Source organism: Octopus bimaculoides, chromosome 1, assembly GCF_046866305.1.
Source record: "Octopus bimaculoides isolate indiv1 chromosome 1, ASM4686630v1, whole genome shotgun sequence".
Taxonomy (NCBI): domain Eukaryota; kingdom Metazoa; phylum Mollusca; class Cephalopoda; order Octopoda; family Octopodidae; genus Octopus; species Octopus bimaculoides.
Window position 1 is genome coordinate 86,227,596 of NC_142928.1, and position 19,713 is coordinate 86,247,308.

At 37.4% G+C, this 19,713-nt stretch overlaps 1 protein-coding gene across 1 annotated transcript in view; it reads right to left on the minus strand.

The window, feature by feature from the left end:
• LOC106868569 (endoplasmic reticulum disulfide reductase DNAJC10) overlaps positions 1-19,713 on the minus strand; it is a 65,968-nt gene that overhangs the window by 18,845 nt on the left and 27,410 nt on the right. Inside the window, exons 7-17 of the mRNA XM_089353254.1 lie at positions 18,773-18,932; positions 17,768-17,811; positions 17,545-17,667; positions 14,574-14,663; positions 13,580-13,696; positions 7,537-7,648; positions 5,766-5,902; positions 5,181-5,297; positions 4,412-4,513; positions 3,045-3,200; positions 1,524-1,657 (exon numbers count right to left, since the gene is read on the minus strand). Coding sequence (XP_089209380.1) covers positions 1,524-1,657; positions 3,045-3,200; positions 4,412-4,513; positions 5,181-5,297; positions 5,766-5,902; positions 7,537-7,648; positions 13,580-13,696; positions 14,574-14,663; positions 17,545-17,667; positions 17,768-17,811; positions 18,773-18,932 — 1,292 coding nt within the window. The remainder of the gene's footprint in view (positions 1-1,523; positions 1,658-3,044; positions 3,201-4,411; positions 4,514-5,180; positions 5,298-5,765; positions 5,903-7,536; positions 7,649-13,579; positions 13,697-14,573; positions 14,664-17,544; positions 17,668-17,767; positions 17,812-18,772; positions 18,933-19,713) is intronic.

Genomic DNA, 19,713 nt, shown 5'->3' on the forward strand with positions numbered 1-19,713 from the left:
CGTTGCCAGTGCCCCTGGACTGGTTCTTGTGCGGGTGGCACATGAGATGCACCATTTTGAGCGTGGCCGTTGCCAGTACCGCCTGACTGGCTCCTGTAGGATTTTCGAGCGAGATCGTTGCCAGTGCCCCTGGACTGGCTTGTGCGGGTGGCACATAAAAGACACCATTTCGAGCGTGGCCGTTTTCGTGCGGGTGACACGTAAAAGCACCCACTACACTCTCTGAGTGGTTGGCGTTAGGAAGGGCATCCAGCTGTAGAAACTCTGCCAAATCAGACTGGAGCCTGGTGTTGCCATCCGGTTTCACCAGTCCTCAGTCAAATCGTCCAACCCATGCTAGCATGGAAAGCGGACGTTAAACGATGATGATGATGATGATGATATATATATATATATATATATATATATAAAGATGATGATGATGATGACACACACATACATACAGAACCAGCAAATTTATCAACCTGGGGCAAAAATTACTAACCTCAGTTTGAGAACCCTTACTATAGACCAATATATATTGCATAATTTGTGGCAGAGAAATGACTGAGTGATGAAGATATTGTACTAAATGCTCATCAATTAGGGTGGCAGACTTAATCAATTGCCCAATTTACTACCTCCTGAGTGCCCTTTAGCAGTGTCTGCTCTTTTCCAAGTATTCAGATGAGGTCTCTAGCCTGGGAACAGCCCAATATCTGGATGCACTGATTCTTCCTACTACAGCAACCCATGAGTTATAGTTTCTTCCTACCTTTCTTCCCATCAATCTTTGTGACCCCACAAATATCATGGGTGCAGCCCTTCTTCTTCTAGGTCAAAGGAAGTTTTAATAAGTATACACTGACTACAAATTTTCTGCAGATATTTTGTCATGTGTCTAAGCAGAATACCTTATTCTACAATGCTTCCTCATCATCACCATCATTATAATTTAATATCCATATCCCATGCTAGCAGGAGTTGGATGATATGACAAAGTTTGCTTTGGCACAGGTTCTACAGCTGGATGCCTGTCTTAAACTATTTTTATGGCACCAACACAAGTAAGGTTGCCACTTAGCTCACAACACTAAGACTGCTTTCATCTGAGTGAAACTACAGTAGAAGCAGAGGCACTTTTATGCTAAGTGATGAGCGATTAAGTATGAAAGGAACCAGAACAGGTTCCTTGCTATAGAGGATATACATGGCTACTCATATCTTACAAGAGTGAATGTCAATAATCAGGATGCACCTAAATGATGCACAAGAACAATATTGGTTTCAAATTTTGGCACAAGGCCAGTAATTTGGAGAGAGGGGGTAAAATTAATTACATCGACCCCAGTACTCAGCTGGTAGTTATTTTAAGGATGAAAGGTAGAGTCAACCTTGGCAGAATTTGAACTCAGAATGTTAAGGCAGACGAAAAACCACTAAGCATTTTGTCTGGCATGCTAATGATTCTGCCAGCTCACCACCTTTTGCACAGGAACAATATTAATCCCTATATTAAACAAATAAGAAAGATGAGATCTTACTCGAATAATGATGATCTAGATAACGGATACAAGCGCATCGTGGGATAAGAGTGTACCCCTTCTTGTTGACATAAAGATCTATATTTTTTGCAATCAATATCAGCGATATGTACATTTTTATTGGATTTGAACATCTGGAAAGAGAAATGAAAAAAGGCATAATTAAAATGGATTGTTTTCCAATATAAATGAAAATGTTTGAAATTCTGTTTATTTAAATGTACATAAAATCCAAAATTGGAAGAAATACTACACATCAACATTAAATATAAGTGAATCTATCTTTTAAACTTGAAAGGTATTTAATCTTTAATACATCAAAATTAAATCTAAGGAAAGAATTAAAATAAAGAATGTTATGTTTTATCTTTTACTTGTTTCAGTCATTAGACTGCAGCCATGCTGGGGTACCACCTTGAAGAATTTTAGTTGAACAAATTGATTCCAGTACTTTTTTTTAAAACCTGGTATTTATTCTATCAGTCTCTTTAGCCTTGGCTACATTTATGAAATATTTATGAAGGGTCGTATTATTTTTATTAGAATGAAACACAATTTATGGATGATATTCTTAGAATAATTTCTTTAAAAAAAAATAGGTATTAATAAAAACTTGCATTTCCCTCTCTGTTAGGAGGCACAAGCACTTACACACACAATGTTAACTTCTGCCTGCCAAATTCAATCATAAGGCTTCGGTCAACCCGAGGTTATAGCAGAAGACACTTGCCCAAGGTGCCATGCAGTGGGATTGGGCCTGAAACCATGTGGCTACAAAGCAAGCTTCCCACTGGTTTCGAATTTTGGCACAAGGCCAGCAATTTTAGAAGAGGGGATAAATCAATTACATCGACCCAGCCATGTAACTGGTACTTATTTTGTGAACCCCGAAGAGTAGAAAGCGAAAGTCGACCTCGACAGAATTTGAACTCTGAATGTAAAGTCAGATGAAATGCCGCTAAGCATTTTGCCAGGCATGTTAACAATTCTGCCAGCTCACTGCCTTTTCCATCTATCACTTGGTTTTAAATTGAATTAATATTCAATTTATCACCCTATCTATATAAATAATAATTTAAATAATTATGTTCTCCAGCCAACAACATATACTGCGGTGAATTATTCCCTGCAGAATTGTTTCCGGAATTTGGCGTGCCAGAGCTGAAGCATTTTGAAAAATGACCCAAATGTAATCGGTAGAACTGTATGCAAGTCTTATTTGTTGAAGACAATTCGTGTATAGTTCTGCAAATTATATTGATTCTAGAACGGCTGTGCTGACAAGAACACAGATGTTGTTACGTAATTAAAACGTTAATGTTCAAAACTGCAGTACACAGCTAATTCTTTATTCTGTATATTTCTCATTTTGTCCTGTTCTGGTGTTTTGCGAAATTTTTTCTGGAGAACATTATTTTTCTTTGTGGTTGGGTCGTTGATGACCTCTTTCTAGCATATTGGATGTCCACCTAGTGGTCATCCCTTATACGCGTATATATATTGATAGATATATTGTGTTACCTTAGAGAGCTTACGCCATTCAGGAGCCAACTGTTGACAAGGGCCACACCATGGAGCAAAGAAATCGACAACCCAGATTTCATTTTGGCCACGCTGTTTAACTTTGGAATGAAAGTTGTCAGGAGTCAGTTGTTCTACAGATGGATGAAGAGTATCCTAGTAAAATGTGAAAGTAAAGGAGGAAAAAATATCAGAAAATGTGTTTATTTGGAAAGCAACAAATAAATTTCCCTCTATAGAGAGACTTGTACATCAATTTTAATTTTGCCTACATTTATCTTGTTTAAGTCATTGGACTGTGGCCATGCTAGAGCACTACCTTGAAAGATTTAGTCAAACAAATCAATCCCATAACTTATTTGTCAGTCTGGTACCTATTCTATTGGTCTCTTTTGCTGAGCTGCAAAGAAATAAGCTAACACCAGTCTTCAAGCAGTGTCAGGGACAAACACGCATGCACACACATACACACAACAGGCTTCCACAGTCTCCAGCAACCAAATCCACTCTCAAGGCATTGGTGGGCCTGGGCACTTTAATAGAGGTGGTGGTGGTGGTGGCGTCAGCAGCTGTAGCGATGGGGGTGGAGAAGATGATGGAAGTAATTGTGGCAGTGATGATGATGGTGAAGGTGAACCATTGTCTTTACATTTGCTTTTCTATGCTGGCATGAGTTGACCAGGACTTTCTCAAGAAGTGTTTTATAACCAAATGCTCTTCTTGACATTCATCCTTGTAGATAAAGTGTACTTATTCTAAAATCAGGATACACACAGGTATTACATATCATCTTTATCATCATCATTTATCTATAGAAGATTTTTGACAGTTAGACGCCTTTCCTGTCACCAACCCTTACCCATTCCAAGATTCCCCTTGGCCAGACATGTTCATATTTAAATTAAAACTTGCCATCATAATTTAATGTAAGACATTCATTTATATCCATTATGTCAAGACAAGGAGACACAAACACACACACACAGATACACAACAGGCTTCTTTCAGTTTCCACTTACCAAATCCACTCACAAAGCTTTGGTTGGTGCAACGCTATAGTAGAAGCCCAAGGTGCCATGCAGTGGAACTGAGCCTGAAACCATGTTGGGAAGCAAACTTTTTAACCACACAGCTACACCAGCACTCATATGTGTGTGTGCGCGCGCGCGCATGTGCGCATCTAATGGGTTCCTGAATAGTTTTCATCTCCTAAATTTAACTCAGAAGGTTCTGAGTCCACAGAATGGTATGATTGAAGTCATCTGCCCAAGATGTCATACAGTGGGATTAAATCTGGAACCACATGACTGCTAAGCCATAAAAATTACAAAACAGGTGTAAAAACCCCTAAGGTGAATTATGCTTACCTCAATAAAATCAATGATATCTTGTGCGCGATGTTGACCATGGTAATGATGAGGTGTGCTTCTATTGTAAAAAATAGTGGTTGGATAAGATCTAATGTTGTACTAAAATGACAAAAAAAAAACAAGGGAAAAAATACAATCATCAGTTATGGAAATTAAGTATTTATTTTCTTCGACAGAGGTTTTACTTATACTTTAAATAGTCTATATTTATTTAAACCAAGGTCAGCTCTAATCAAGTAGACTTCTGAGCTAACTCCCAAAGTGTACTTCCAAGCTAACAGCCATTCTTATTAAGTCCCCCCCCCTACCCAAGAATTTACTCTCTGATCTTTGGAAATATGCTACAGTGTTTTCAAATCAGGCAATAAAAACATTATTTCAGATAACGAATTTCTTGAAAAGCAATACATATTTTAACACAGACTATTTGTAAATCAGTTTTAAACTGGTCTCTTCATCTTGTAGTTCAAAACACAATCCTTTGCCTGTCCATGCTTGTTTTCAGATTTTCAGTCCTTGTTTCATTCATTCTGAATAACATAAATCTTCCCTTTCTTAAGTCCCAAGTTACTCTGTGGTTGAAAAAACTTTGGGAGTGTAAATCATATATGATGCATAGATGCCAAGGAAATATTTACTGCGTCACATGTGATACATGGGACAGGCAAAGAGTTAAAATTCTAAAATTTAAATTGTTTTTTTTCTTCAAAGTTTATGAAAACTTTCGAATTTATAAAAAAAAAAACTTTAGGAAAAGCTATTATACCTGAGTGCAGAGGCCCTGATGTACAGTACAGTCAACAGAACCAAAAGATATTGTTTTACCATAACTTTTGGATGCTTTTCTAAATTCTGGCAGCAACCGCATACACGGAGGGCACCACTATAAAACAAAAGTATGAATAAGCAAATCAAGAAAAAGAAAAGAAAATTTAATAAGACTTGATATTTAGATTCTTTAATTCTTTTGATGCCAACTCACTAAGAGCTCCTCTAGTTCTATGATATATATGTATTAAAAAAAACCCATTTACTTTAAAATGTTCATATTTAAATTAAAACTTGCCATCATAATTTAATGTAACAACCTTTAAAGTTGCAAAAATGATATTTTTTCTAAATTCCCTCACATTCCTGATTATTTTAAGAAATAATTGAAACACATAGGCAGTGTATTTCTTTAAAAATAACCACAAAAGAATGAACTATGGCAGAACATGTTTAAAGTATTGGTGACAAAAATATCTGAATGTTATTTTCATTATTTATATCATTTTAAAAATTAGCCTAATAGCAAACACCATAGTTCATTTTAAAAAGGTAGATTAGGAATATACAGAAATGTACTTACTGGCGCAAAAAAATCAACAAACCATGGATCTTGACTATCTACTACCCGATGAGGAAAATCGCCAGGACCAAGTGCTTCTAAAGAAGCTTTCACACTCTCTTTAGCAAAAGCAGCTACATCATGAGCAATTGCACGACCTGAAATTAAGAAAGCAATAAACTAAAACATATAGTTTTAATGCTACATTTGATCTGATGATGCACAATAAACAAAAGTAATACTCTGTGTGTGTGTGTAAGAAGCAAATATATAAATTGCTCAAATTAAGATTTCTATTAATAACTTTATTTCAAATTTTGATTTATTGAAATTCCATATTGAGAAATTGATAAATATATAAGATGAAGTTATTTCTCTTGAGTAGGGGCACCAGAATCATTAATCATATTCCTTGGTAGCATCTTGATGAGACAGAAATGAAATGACTTGAGTGGATATAATATTGAATTATTGAGGATGCTTCTAGAGGACACACTGGACTAGATCATGTAGTCATAAATTTAGAATGTTTGCAAAATCTGCTCAAAGCTGGCTGAGTGTCAAATAGCAAGAACCTTTAGCTTATATCCACTTTGGGGGCTTCACTGTATATTTGAACATACATTTAAATCTACATGACTCAGTTCACTTACTATATTTACTCAAGTATTATGAAAGAAATATAATACAAAGCATCAGAGACAAAATTGGTGGGATAGCATGAAACACAAGTGAAAAACAAAAGTACTAAAAGTGGAAGTCACATTGTATTCAAGATTACATTGTATACAAGTCAAGTAATTATGATATATGTTAGTAGTAGGTACCATATCAACTGAGAATGTTGCCTGAGTTTGACTTGCATCATAACTAGTAGAGTAAAATCTATCTCTTATTTACTTAATACAAAAGTCATCCAGTACTGAAAAACTCAAAATTGTTGAAGTATGGAATAAACTATCGGCATCAGTTGTTAGCTGTCAAAACACTACAACCTTCAAAACGTCCATGCTTCCTGAAATTTGCCAACCTGATGCCCCCTACCCCCATTTCTTCTTCCTTTTTTTTTTTTAAGATTTTCTCACTGTTCACTTTCTGTACATATTCTATGTACTGTTCATGCAATTTTGGTTACTTTTTTTGATGGGTTTTGCACCTGAGCATTGTATACAATAAGTTCGTTATTATTATTTTAAGTTATTTGGGAGAGATCCCTACAACAGACTAGCATTTTGTCAAAGAGAAGATTTATATTTCATCAAATTCCCACACCTGTAAACACAAGTGAATTACATAGTTGTGGTTTCACAAAAAGAAATTAACTTCCAAATGAGCTCATATTCTATTTAGGTACACAAAATGACTGTGTGATTAAGAAGCTTGCTTTGCAACCACATGGTTTCGAGTTCAGACTCAGTATACAGTATCTTGGGTAAGTGTCTTCTACTATAGCTTCAGGGTGATCAATGCTATGTAAGTGAATTTGGTAGATGGAAACTGTGTGGAAGTGTGTGTGTGTGTGTGTGTGTGTGTGTGTGTTTGTCCCACACACACACACCACTTGACAAATGGTCTTGGTTTGTCTACATCTCCATAACTTGGCAGTTTGGCAAAAAAGACCGATAAAATAAATATCAGACTTTAAAAAAATAATAATTACTAGGGTAAAACCCTTTACAGTCATGCCTCAGCATAGCCACAGTCCAATATCTAAAAGTGAAAGACAAAAGATTATATTTTAGCATTCATGCAAAAACAGCATAAAAGATATTTCTTAAAACTGTTTCCTTACCATAATATATTTCATGGCCACCACTTGATTTGAAAAGGACAAAAGTTGGCATTTTAAAAATATGTAACTGGTGACATTCATTCTGAAGAATCCTACAGTCAACACGACCAACCTAAAAAATATTGTATTGAAAGGAAAATATAATTCATACAGTATCATCTGTTGTTTAACTTAACTCATCCCTCATTAAGCAAACCTATGAGCAAAGATTTTCCTGCCATGACCATCACATCTTTATTTTCAGATAAGATGACAAGATGTACTGAGGACTATATTATCCAAAGTGTCCTTTTTCTATGGTATGTGATTTGAGGGAGATATGGCTGCTATTTCCAGCAAGTAAAGCAACCCTGTAAAAGCTTCCTTTGATGTTAAGATACTTTGTGATCGGTTACTGTTAGAGCCACTTCATTTCAGACCCTTTTTGCCCTTGTAAAAAAACATAAACATCACAAACACCTATTTCCCTCACATAAAAATCTCAGGCTTCATGTTTATCTAAAAAGAAAATACAATAGCTTTTACATATATCCTGTGTTTGTTGTCCACCACTATTTGACAACTGGTGAGTTTATGCCCCCATAATTCAGAGGTTTGGCAAAGAAACTGATAGAATAAGTACTAGGCTTTAAAAAAATAAGTCCTGGAGTCAATTAGTTCAACTGAAGTCTTTCAGGGCAGTGCCCCAGCATAGCTGCATGGCCGCCACACTGCAGGCAAATGACTGAAACAAGATATATATATATATATATATATATATATATATATATAATAATATTAGGGACAAAATCCAAAATTACAGGTAAAAACTCAATTAAAATCAATTTATAAAAAATTAAAATTAAATTGAGCTTTATAGATAAAATATACATAAATAGCTAAAACCAAAATCCTAATAAGTAGGAAGGTAGATAAAACACAAACCCCTTCAGGTAGATGGCCCTGCTCAGTATGTAGAAAAGGAGTAGGTAGTAACTCTATAAGATGTACCCGGTGCAAGCTATGGACACATAAGAGGTGCAGCAACATCAAAGGCAGGTTAACTAGCAAGTTAGTTTTTGTTTGTGGCAGATGTTCAGGTGCAATAAAGACTGCAAACAAACAGGAAACAACTTCTATCTCATTCCAGGGTGAAAAACTAGAGGTAGTCGATAGCTTCCGCTATCTGGGCGACCAAGTTAGTAGTGGGGGTGGGTGCGCTGAAAGTGTAGCTGCTAGAATAAGAATAGCCTGGGCAAAGTTTAGAGAGCTCTTACCCCTGCTGGCGACAAAAGGACTCTCACTCAGAGTAAAAGGCAGACTGTATGACGCATGCGTACAAACAACCATGCTACATGGCAGTGAAACATGGGCTGTAACTGCTGAGGACATACGTAAGCTCGCAAGGAATGAAGCCAGTATGCTCCGTTGGATGTGTAATGTCAATGTGAATACCCGTCAGAGTGTAAGTATCTTGAGAGAAAAGCTGAACATTAGAAGCATCAGTTGTGGCGTGCAAGAGAGACGATTGCGCTGGTATGGACATGTGGTGAGAATGGAGGAGGATAGCTGCGTGAAAAAGTGCCACACCCTAACAGTTGAGGGAACCCGTGGAAGAGGTAGGCCCAGGAAGACCTGGGCTGAGGTGGTGAGGCAAGACCTTCGTACATTGGGCCTCACCGAGGCGATGACTACGGACCGAGACCTTTGGAAATGGGCTGTGCGTGAGAAGACCCGGCAAGCCAAGTAAGATCGTTGCCAGTGCCCCTGGACTGGTTCTTGTGCGGGTGGCACATGAGATGCACCATTTTGAGCGTGGCCGTTGCCAGTACCGCCTGACTGGCTCCTGTAGGATTTTCGAGCAAGATCGTTGCCAGTGCCCCTGGACTGGCTTGTGCGGGTGGCACATAAAAGACACCATTTCGAGCGTGGCCGTTTTCGTGCGGGTGACACGTAAAAGCACCCACTACACTCTCTGAGTGGTTGGCGTTAGGAAGGGCATCCAGCTGTAGAAACTCTGCCAAATCAGACTGGAGCCTGGTGTTGCCATCCGGTTTCACCAGTCCTCAGTCAAATCGTCCAACCCATGCTAGCATGGAAAGCGGACGTTAAACGATGATGATGATATAGTTTTAGGGAAAATAACCAAGTTTCAAGAACTCATCGATGAAAATCCACTATCACATATAGAAAAATTAATAATTAAAAGCACAATAAATGAGTATAATATAAAGTAAAGTAAATATCATAAGATAAATATAATATGATATAATATAATATATAATATAATATTATATTTATCTTATGATATTTACTTTACTTTATATTATACTCATTTATTGTGCTTTTAATTATTAATTTTTTTATATGTGATAGTGGATTTTCATCGATGAGTTCTTGAAACTTGGTTATTTTCCCTAAAACTATATATATATATATATATATATATATATATATATATATATATATATATATATATATATATATATAAAGACCCTGCAAACGGACAGAGACTTAGAGACAAGTTACTTGAAGCATTTAACGAAATAGAAGGGGATATAGCATCATACAACGTGGAAGACAATTGGAGATTTCTGCGGGACAACCTGTTGAAAGCCACCGACCAGATTTGTGGGTGGTGTAAGGTCCCCTCCCGACCCAGAGTAACGTGGTGGTGGAACAAGGAGGTAGACAGGGCTATTAGACAAAAGAAACAGGCTTGGAAGGACTGGAAGAACGGTGGTAGCAGGGAATTGTACCAATGTGCCAGAAGGGAGGCTAGGCGACAGGTTTATTTAGCCAGAGGGGAAGCAGATAAGGAAAGATTTGCCAATGTTCTGCGCCGTGAGGACCAAAGACTCGAGGTATTTCGTGTTGCAAGACAGTGTAGGAGAGAGAATAGTGATGTTGTAGGAGAGAAATGTGTTCGCATGGATGATGATACGCTTGCATTAAATGAGGATGCAAAGAAAGAGGTCTGGAGATGCCACTACGATAGATTGCTTAATAAAGAGAATGAATGGGAGAAAGAGAGCCTGCCGTATGTCGACCCAATAGAGGGACCAGCTATCCGAGTTGATAGTACCAGGGTAGATAAAGCAATTAAGAGTATGAAGACCGGGAAAGCCCCCGGCCCATCAGGAATTACTGCAGAGATGCTCAAAATATCTGGCAGTGTTGGCTATAGCCTAGTCACCCGTATTACGAACCAGGTGATACACGAAGGAGTCATACCCAATGACTGGTGTAGCAGCATCATAGTCAACTGCTACAAAGGTAAAGGTGACGCTTTAGATACAAATAATTACAGAGGCATCAAGCTGTTAGATCAGGTTATGAAAGTTACAGAGAGGGTCATAGCCCAACTAATTAGGGAGCGAATCAATTTAGATGAGATGTAGTTTGGGTTCGTGCCAGGTAAAAGCACTACTGATGCCTTATTTCTAGTGAGACAGTTGCAGGAGAAATACCTAGCTAAGGATAAACCTCTGTACCTGGCTTTCGTTGACATGGAGAAAGCCTTTGACAGGGTCCCCCGATCCCTTATCTGGTGGTCAATGAGGAAACTTGGGATAGAAGAATGGTTAGTGAGAGCTGTGCGAGCCATGTACAGAGATGCTGCCAGTAAGGTGAGGGTTGGAAATGAGTACAGCAATGAATTCCGGGTAGAGGTAGGGGTCCACCAAGGTTCCGTCCTCAGCCCCCTCTTATTTATCATAGTCCTCCAGGCAATCACAGAGGAGTTCAAGACAGGTTGCCCCTGGGAGCTCCTCTATGCTGATGACCTTGCCCTAATTGCGGAGTCACTATCAGAACTAGAGGAGAAGTTTCAGGTGTGGAAGCAAGGTCTAGAACTGAAGGGCCTTAGAGTCAACTTAGCTAAAACCAAAATCCTAATAAGTAGGAAGGTAGATAAAACACAAACCCCTTCAGGTAGATGGCCCTGCTCAGTATGTAGAAAAGGAGTAGGTAGCAACTCTATAAGATGTACCCGGTGCAAGCTATGGACACATAAGAGGTGCAGCAACATCAAAGGCAGGTTAACTAGCAAGTTAGTTTTTGTTTGTGGCAGATGTTCAGGTGCAATAAAGACTGTAAACAAACAGGAAACAACTTCTATCTCATTCCAGGGTGAAAAACTAGAGGTAGTCGATAGCTTCCGCTATCTGGGCGACCAAGTTAGTAGTGGGGGTGGGTGCGCTGAAAGTGTAGCTGCTAGAATAAGAATAGCCTGGGCAAAGTTTAGAGAGCTCTTACCCCTGCTGGCAACAAAGGGACTCTCACTCAGAGTAAAAGGCAGACTGTATGACGCATGCGTACGAACAGCCATGCTACATGGCAGTGAAACATGGGCTGTAACTGCTGAGGACATACGTAAGCTCGCAAGGAATGAAGCCAGTATGCTCCGTTAGACGTGTAATGTCAATGTGAATACCCGTCAGAGTGTAAGTATCTTGAGAGAAAAGCTGAACATTAGAAGCATCAGCTGTGGCGTGCAAGAGAGACGATTGCGCTGGTATGGACATGTGGTGAGAATGGATGAGGATAGCTGCGTGAAAAAGTGCCACACCCTAACAGTTGAGGGAACCCGTGGAAGAGGTAGGCCCAGGAAGACCTGGGCTGAGGTGGTGAGGCAAGACCTTCGTACATTGGGCCTCACCGAGGCGATGACTACTGACCGAGACCTTTGGAAATGTGCTGTGCGTGAGAAGACCCGGCAAGCCAAGTAAGATCGTTGCCAGTGCCCCTGGACTGGTTCTTGTGCGGGTGGCACATGAGATGCACCATTTTGAGCGTGGCCGTTGCCAGTACTGCCTGACTGGCTCCCGTAGGATTTTCGAGCGAGATCGTTGCCAGTACCCCTGGACTGGCTTGTGCGGGTGGCACATAAAAGACACCATTTCGAGCGTGGCCGTTTTCGTGCGGGTGACACGTAAAAGCACCCACTACACTCTCTGAGTGGTTGGCATTAGGAAGGGCATCCAGCTGTAGAAACTCTGCCAAATTAGACTGGAGCCTGGTGTTGCCATCCGGTTTCACCAGTCCTCAGTCAAATCGTCCAACCCATGCTAGCATGGAAAGCGGACGTTAAACGATGATGATGATGATGATGATATATATATAAGTGAGTGGACAAATGAAAGAAAGGCACTCAACCAATTTATTGGGAGTTACACGTATGGATCAAAAGTTTGATTGAAATTCGTTGTAAACTCAAGAGTGCCAACAAATTTGAATCAAACTGTTTTGATCCACACTCACACACACACACACACATATATATACATATTAATCCAGCCATATCCAGCCAAATATTCTTTCTGTTTTATCTTCAAACTGGCTAGATCCTGCTTCTCACAATTACCCTACAATGTCATTTTAAAAATATACAATCACATGATTGAAATCTCAATGCTACAAGGTGATAAATGATTAGTTGAAAATGATATGAATCGACATTACATTTGACAGAGTAATGTCAGGTTTAAAATAATCTAATGATCAACACAACACACTTTACTTTAACAAAAATCCTTGTGATAGAATAACTGGTTGAGTAAAAGGAGCATCATTATCACCTCTATATTTTGGATGGTAAGGTAGCTGAAATTGTCAAGAGCAATTTAATTACTTGTGGCATTTAACTTCATTTCTCTATGTTCAAATCTTCAAATCCTACTACAATCAACTTTTTATTTCATTCTTCTGGAACTAGTAAAATCCTTATCAGTCATGTACTGACAATTTTTCAGACACTATACACCTTCCCTTATTAAGTGTCAATGTAAGAAACTATAAACATATTTACGTTTTGCACACATTTTCTATGAAGGAAATAATTAGTTGTAGAATGAATAGTTAAAGAACTGAACCGTACCTAGAATTTTAGATTTGTGGCTGCACATTAAGTATCCACAACTATTTGAATAATTAACAAATATATTCCTGATATGTCATTATAGTAATGTTTCATAACATAACTGGTAAGTAAGGAGTGACTTCTTAATGTTTCTTATAGGCTTGTAATATATTTAAGAAAAATACTAACAAACTAACAACTTACATGAATGTTTTCATCTTCAAGAAGGCTTGGAATCTTTCTCAATTCCAAATTACCTTCATCTTTATCAAAGAAATGAACAATCCATGCTGTGTTTTCTTGATTTTCATGTCTGATATCCTGGTAAGAAAGTATTAAAAGATTGTTAACATGAATAGATAATTATTACAATATCATAGGGAAAAACAACAATAATAGGAGAAAACCAACAAAAGAATGGACTTAATATTTTAAGTATCTATAAATATATATAATTATACCAGAGTTTTATTAAAACCCTGGGTGTTGTTAGAGGTGACTCCAAGGATTAGCAAGAAATAGAGCATCCAGCAATAAAACACTACCTTAAAAAATTTCTCCAACCCATGCCAGGATGGGAGGACAGTAGGTGTAAAACAATAATGGTGAGAAAAGCAATGTCTGAAGTACAGGGTCTCCCATACTGAAAATAATCAGAATGAGATGTTATGATACATCAGTCTGCTAGCCAATATTTCAGTTTATCTGGTATCAACAACTTCAACACCATAACCCTCTGTATTGCATGCAAATCCTGCAATGCTGAGCATATAGGCAAAACAAGGTACATTTGGATGACTGCTCCTGGGAACATCTCTTTGATGCCTGTAACAAAGCAAATGACCTCTCCCAAACCTATGACTGGAAACTTTAATCTATGAGAATTCTGTACTAACCAAAGAGTTCTGACACAATATTCACTACTACACAAAATACCTTCCAGAATTAGGTGATATACACAAGAATTTGTAACACATAATTCTACAGAAACTAAATACAACCAGCAGGTATACCAATAACCCAGATCCCTCACATGAAAATTATGTTTATTTAATCATAAAAAAAGGAAATCAGTAAAAGTGGTCAACTGTCTGAGAAAACTAAGGCTTATAATCATCTAGGTTTTTATAAAAAAAAAAACTAGACACAAAATCTAAAATAAACAGTTATAAATAAATGAGAAATTTTAAAATCTTACCTGAAGTTGTTCTTCATTCAAGAGTGTAACATCAGGTAGTTGTAATAAAACTTCATGTGCAACTTCTTGAGCTACAAGACTTGAAATGACCTGCCGATATGTTAGAGAAAATAAATATACAGATAATGCACAAAAAAACTGAAGCCGCTATTGTTTATTTTTGAAGAAAATGTGGTTTTAAAACTAGAACAAAAATTAAGAATATACAAACAATTTGGCATCTTCAACATTTTTGCATCATTTATTTTGTTTAACCATTTTATTCATGCATACAGCTGAATTACCTATGTAGTGTGTTATTATCATCATTTAATGTTCTTTTTTCGATGCTGGTATGGGTTGGATGGTTCAACAGGAACTGACAAGCCAGAGGGCTGCACTAAGCCCCACTGCTTTGGTATGGTTTTTACAGCTGGATGCCCTTCCTAATACCAACCACTTTACAGAGTTAACTGTGCGCTTCCTTATGACCAAGCACTAGTGAGATCACTATGTACTTGCAAGACAAGACCCTTTAACTGAGCAGGGCTAGTATTGAAGAATATGAAAGTATAATAGAAGGTCAGGAACAGGTGTCTTGCTGAAGAGATGAATTCATGGCTGTTATTTTTAGGACAATGAACATTCTCCCATCTTTTGATAATGATAATAAACTTATAAAACAATGTGATGCAAGCACAGCTATGTGATTAACGAGTTGGTTTCATGTTCAGGACTTCTACATAGTACCTTGTGAAACTGTCTTCTTCAACAGTTCCAGGCTAACCAATACCTTGGAAGGGAATTTAATAGACAGAAACAGCATAAAACCCATTATATATATATATATATATATATATATATATATATTGGCTGTGTGGTAAGTAGCTTGCTTACCAACCACATGGTTCCGGGTTCAGTCCCACTGCATGGCATCTTGGGCAAGTATCTTCTATTATAGCCACAGGCCGACCAAAGCCTTGTGAGTGGATTTGGTAGACGGAAACTGAAAGAAGCCCGTCATATATGTATGTGTGTGTGTGTGTGCGTGCGTGCGTGTGTGTGTGTGTGTTTTCCGGAGAGAAGGAAAAAAATTGTTCAAGAAAAGTATGTGTTGTTGCATAGCTGCAGTCATATAACCACATGGTTCCAGGTTCAGTCCCACAGCATGGCAGCTTGGACAAGTGTATTCTACTACAGCCTCAGGCTGACCAAAGGCTTGTGAGTGAATTGGGTAGATGGAAACTAAAAGAAGCATGCCTGCCACCATTCATCTCCCTCTCCCTTATTCTACCATCCCATTTATGCCCCGATCCCCATTCCTTGCAAGTATACCCTGGCATTTGCCACCATCTCTCTCCTGCTCTTGCTGTTTCCAACTCTCTCTTTCTCTCTCTCTTTCCCTTGCTCTCCCCTCTGGCTGAGTAATCATGTATCTCTTCTACAGCAACAAACCCATTTCTACCCTCATTCTTGATCACTCGCTCTCCCTCCTTCCCTTGCCCTTACCTCTGGCTAGGTAACCATGTATCTCTTTTACAGCAGCACACCTCTTGTTAACTCCCAATTCTCTTTCTAGGTAACTGTCTCTGCCCTCATTCTTGTTAACTCTAGCTCTCTTTCTCTCGCTCTCTATGACTGAGTAACCATGGACCTCCTCTACAGCATGACTGCTGTTTCTGTTTCTCAGTCACACTCTAATCTTTCATCATCTAACACAAGATCACCTCCTCCAATACCCCCTCCCCTCTCAAAGACTCTTTGTCTTGTAAAGTCACTTAGTGACTCTACCAGTGCAGGTGCCACTTAAAAAGCACCCAGCCCACACTGTAAAGTGGTGGGCATTTGGAAGGGCATCTGGCTGTAAAACCACAGCAAAACTGACCTTGCCTGTGTGAGTGCCATGTAAAAAGCACTCAGCCCACTCTACAGAACGGGTGGTGTTAGGAAGGGCATCCAACCATAAAAACCATACCAAAACACTCAGAAGCATGCTGCAAGTTCCCTGTCAAACCGTCCAACCCATGCCAGCATGGAAGGAGGACTTATGATGATGATGATGATGATAATATATATATATATATATATATAAATATAGATATCTACATGTGTCTTTGTATCTGTGTTTGGTCCTCTACTCTCTTATCACCACTTGACAACTGGTGTTGGGATGCTTGTATCCCCATAACCTAGTGGTTCAGCAAAAGAGACTGATAGAATAAGTACTAGGCTTAAAAAGTAAGTCCTGGGGTCGATTTATCCGACTAAAACACTTCAAGGTTATGCTCCAGTGTGGCCGCAGTCAATTGACTGAAACAGGTGAAAGAAAATACACGCACACATACACATGTATTCGTTTGTTTATTTTATGTACACTTTTCCATGTTAGCATGAGTCAGATGAATATGTGAATGCTCATATTCCATGCTTGTCACTGATTGAGTGAAGTGGTAGTGATGTCAACATTTGTTGACATTAGGATCAATCATTCAGCACGTTTGAAAGACATTTGGAATAAAGAAATCCCTGACTTGAAAAACAGGTATGGGTTGGTGATAGAAAGAGCATCCAGCCAGAATATCCTGTCTCAAACAACTTGTCATCTAAATTCATGCTGGTATGGAAAAATAGACATGAAATAAACAAATGAATATATACTCACAGCAAAATTGTAAAGACAGTATTCAAAATGCACAAAAAAAAAACAATTATAACACTATAAAAAAAAAACACAAATTTTTGTTACTTAAATGCTAAAGGGACATCTGAATCACCTAATGTTTGCCACATTTAAAAACATGTCAAAACAGAACAGACAATCACATACATAATTTAGTTTGTTGTTATTATAATTCTTCTAATTCTTCTGTCACATCTATCTTTAAATGGTACTTTATAAAATAGTTTACATTTCAGCAGTCACTGTAAATTCTGCACAATTTACTTCTTGATGATTTTCCAATTAAATAAACAAATTGGTATTATAACTTACCATTCCTTTGCCTTTCTCCACTTCTCCCAATTTGTAAAAATATACACCATCATTGGCTCCCATTTTTGAACACAAGGAACTATGTCTATCACAATTGACTGTTCCAACATTCACCAAACTTTCCTGAAAATTTAATAAAGTGAAAAAGCAATTTAAGAATGTTTTTTTTTTTTTAAATTTAAGGAGAGAATTCATTTCAAAAAGAAATGTGGAAGACACTTACCAACATGGTAGCTACTTTCAGTTCAGTATTGGAAGACATGCAATCTGAAACAAGGTAAAATGGGCAAACAATAGAAATATGTAAGATAGTCCAAACATATTTAAATACTAAGACCATTAAAAAAGATAACTAGAAATAAATTTGTAGTGAGTGTTTAAGGAAAAAGAGCAGCATGGCTAATTTTTTAAATTAATTCTTATGTATATTTCGTTAACTAAAACCATATACTAAAGCAAAAAGTATCAGATTACTATATCTAACTTAATGATACTTCCCTATCCATCATCATTTTAACATTCATTCTACCATGCTTGTATAGTTCACATGAAATTTGTTGAGGCAGATTTTCTATGGCTGAATGCTCCTCTTCATGTCAAGCATCATATATTCACAATAATATTCCCTTTGATCTTTTGAACACAAACAACACAATGGCTGAACATATTTTCAAGGAAGATGGCAAACAAACAACACCATATACATGAAGGTGATGCTTGTTTATCATAAGCACACAATGTCAATACGAAATACACACATACATACAATGGGCTTCTTTCAGTTTTGGCCACCCAAATCCACTCACAAAGCTTTGGTCAACTTAGGGCTATAACAAAAAGACACTTGCCAAAGGAGCTACACAGTTGGGGCTGAACCTGAAACCATGTAGTTGAGAAACAAACTTTCTTAATTTTGATGATGTGATTGTTTATTTTAGAATGACATTGTAGGGTAGGTGTGAGAGGCTGGATCTGGCTAGTCTGAATATAAAATGGGCAGAATATATGGCCAGTTCAAATGCTAAAGGGTTAACCACATGACCATACCTCAACCAAATATGTTTTGCAACAATGCATTTTTCTGTCACAGTTTACATTATTAATTAAAAACTCCAATTTTATCAATCTTTAATTCCAAATACAAATATTTTTTTTTTAATGATTATAAAAATTTCTTACAACTTGGATCAAATAATTCTCATTTACAAAATTTGGAATAAAAACTAACCTCCATCACCACTGCAATAGTTTATGAGCCATGGAAGATTCCTTTCAGTTGTTTCAGACTTGAAGTTGGAAGGATATAATGTGAAAACATTTGCCTGAACATTTGACAAGGCATACTTGATAAGAGCTTCAGTGCTTCGTTCACCATTGTACTTGTTTTTCTATATAAAATATATAGGATATAATATATATTAAATAATATAATAAAATAATACTGAACACCATATATGGCAAGCAATTCATCTTTATCATGAAATCAATAAGGATATTATGTTTCTTCAAACATAATGTTCCAAGGTTTACAATCTAGATTTTCTTTTTTTTTTAATTATTTTCCTACTGTAAACCATTGGGGTAGATCAGTTGCTCCAGGAATGAAGGGTGGGTTAAAAAGTATAGTTTATAGATATGGAGGAGAAGAATTAGTAGAAGAAGTAGTAAGAGGCGGAAGAAATTGTCAGCTGGTCAATATTCACTTCTTCCTCCTCCTCCATCTCCTATTACTACTACTACTAGACTAACAATCTAAATAAAGAGCATCATAATAAAATGATAGTGATGATGACAACATACAGATGAAGAAGAAAATAGGTGTAGAGATAACTTAAGTAAGAGTTCAAGACAAGATATTTAAAGATAAAAAAAGGAGAAGGGCAGAGGGTGAAATACAAGAACAGCTACCTAACTGTAACACTAACCAAATCCTTTTACAATTATATCTCCCAATTGAAATTTGTAATTTACAATTTCTTCATAAAAATATAACTATCCACAGCATTAAAGGCCTTTGCTTAGAAGTATAATTAAAATATCATTATTACTATTGAATGTCTTTACTGACTCTTAGAGTATATTGCTTACTCCATTACTTCAATTCTCATTGTGTTTAAGTACATTTTATCACAGCACTCAAGTATGTTTAATCATGGAGCTCAAGTGGAT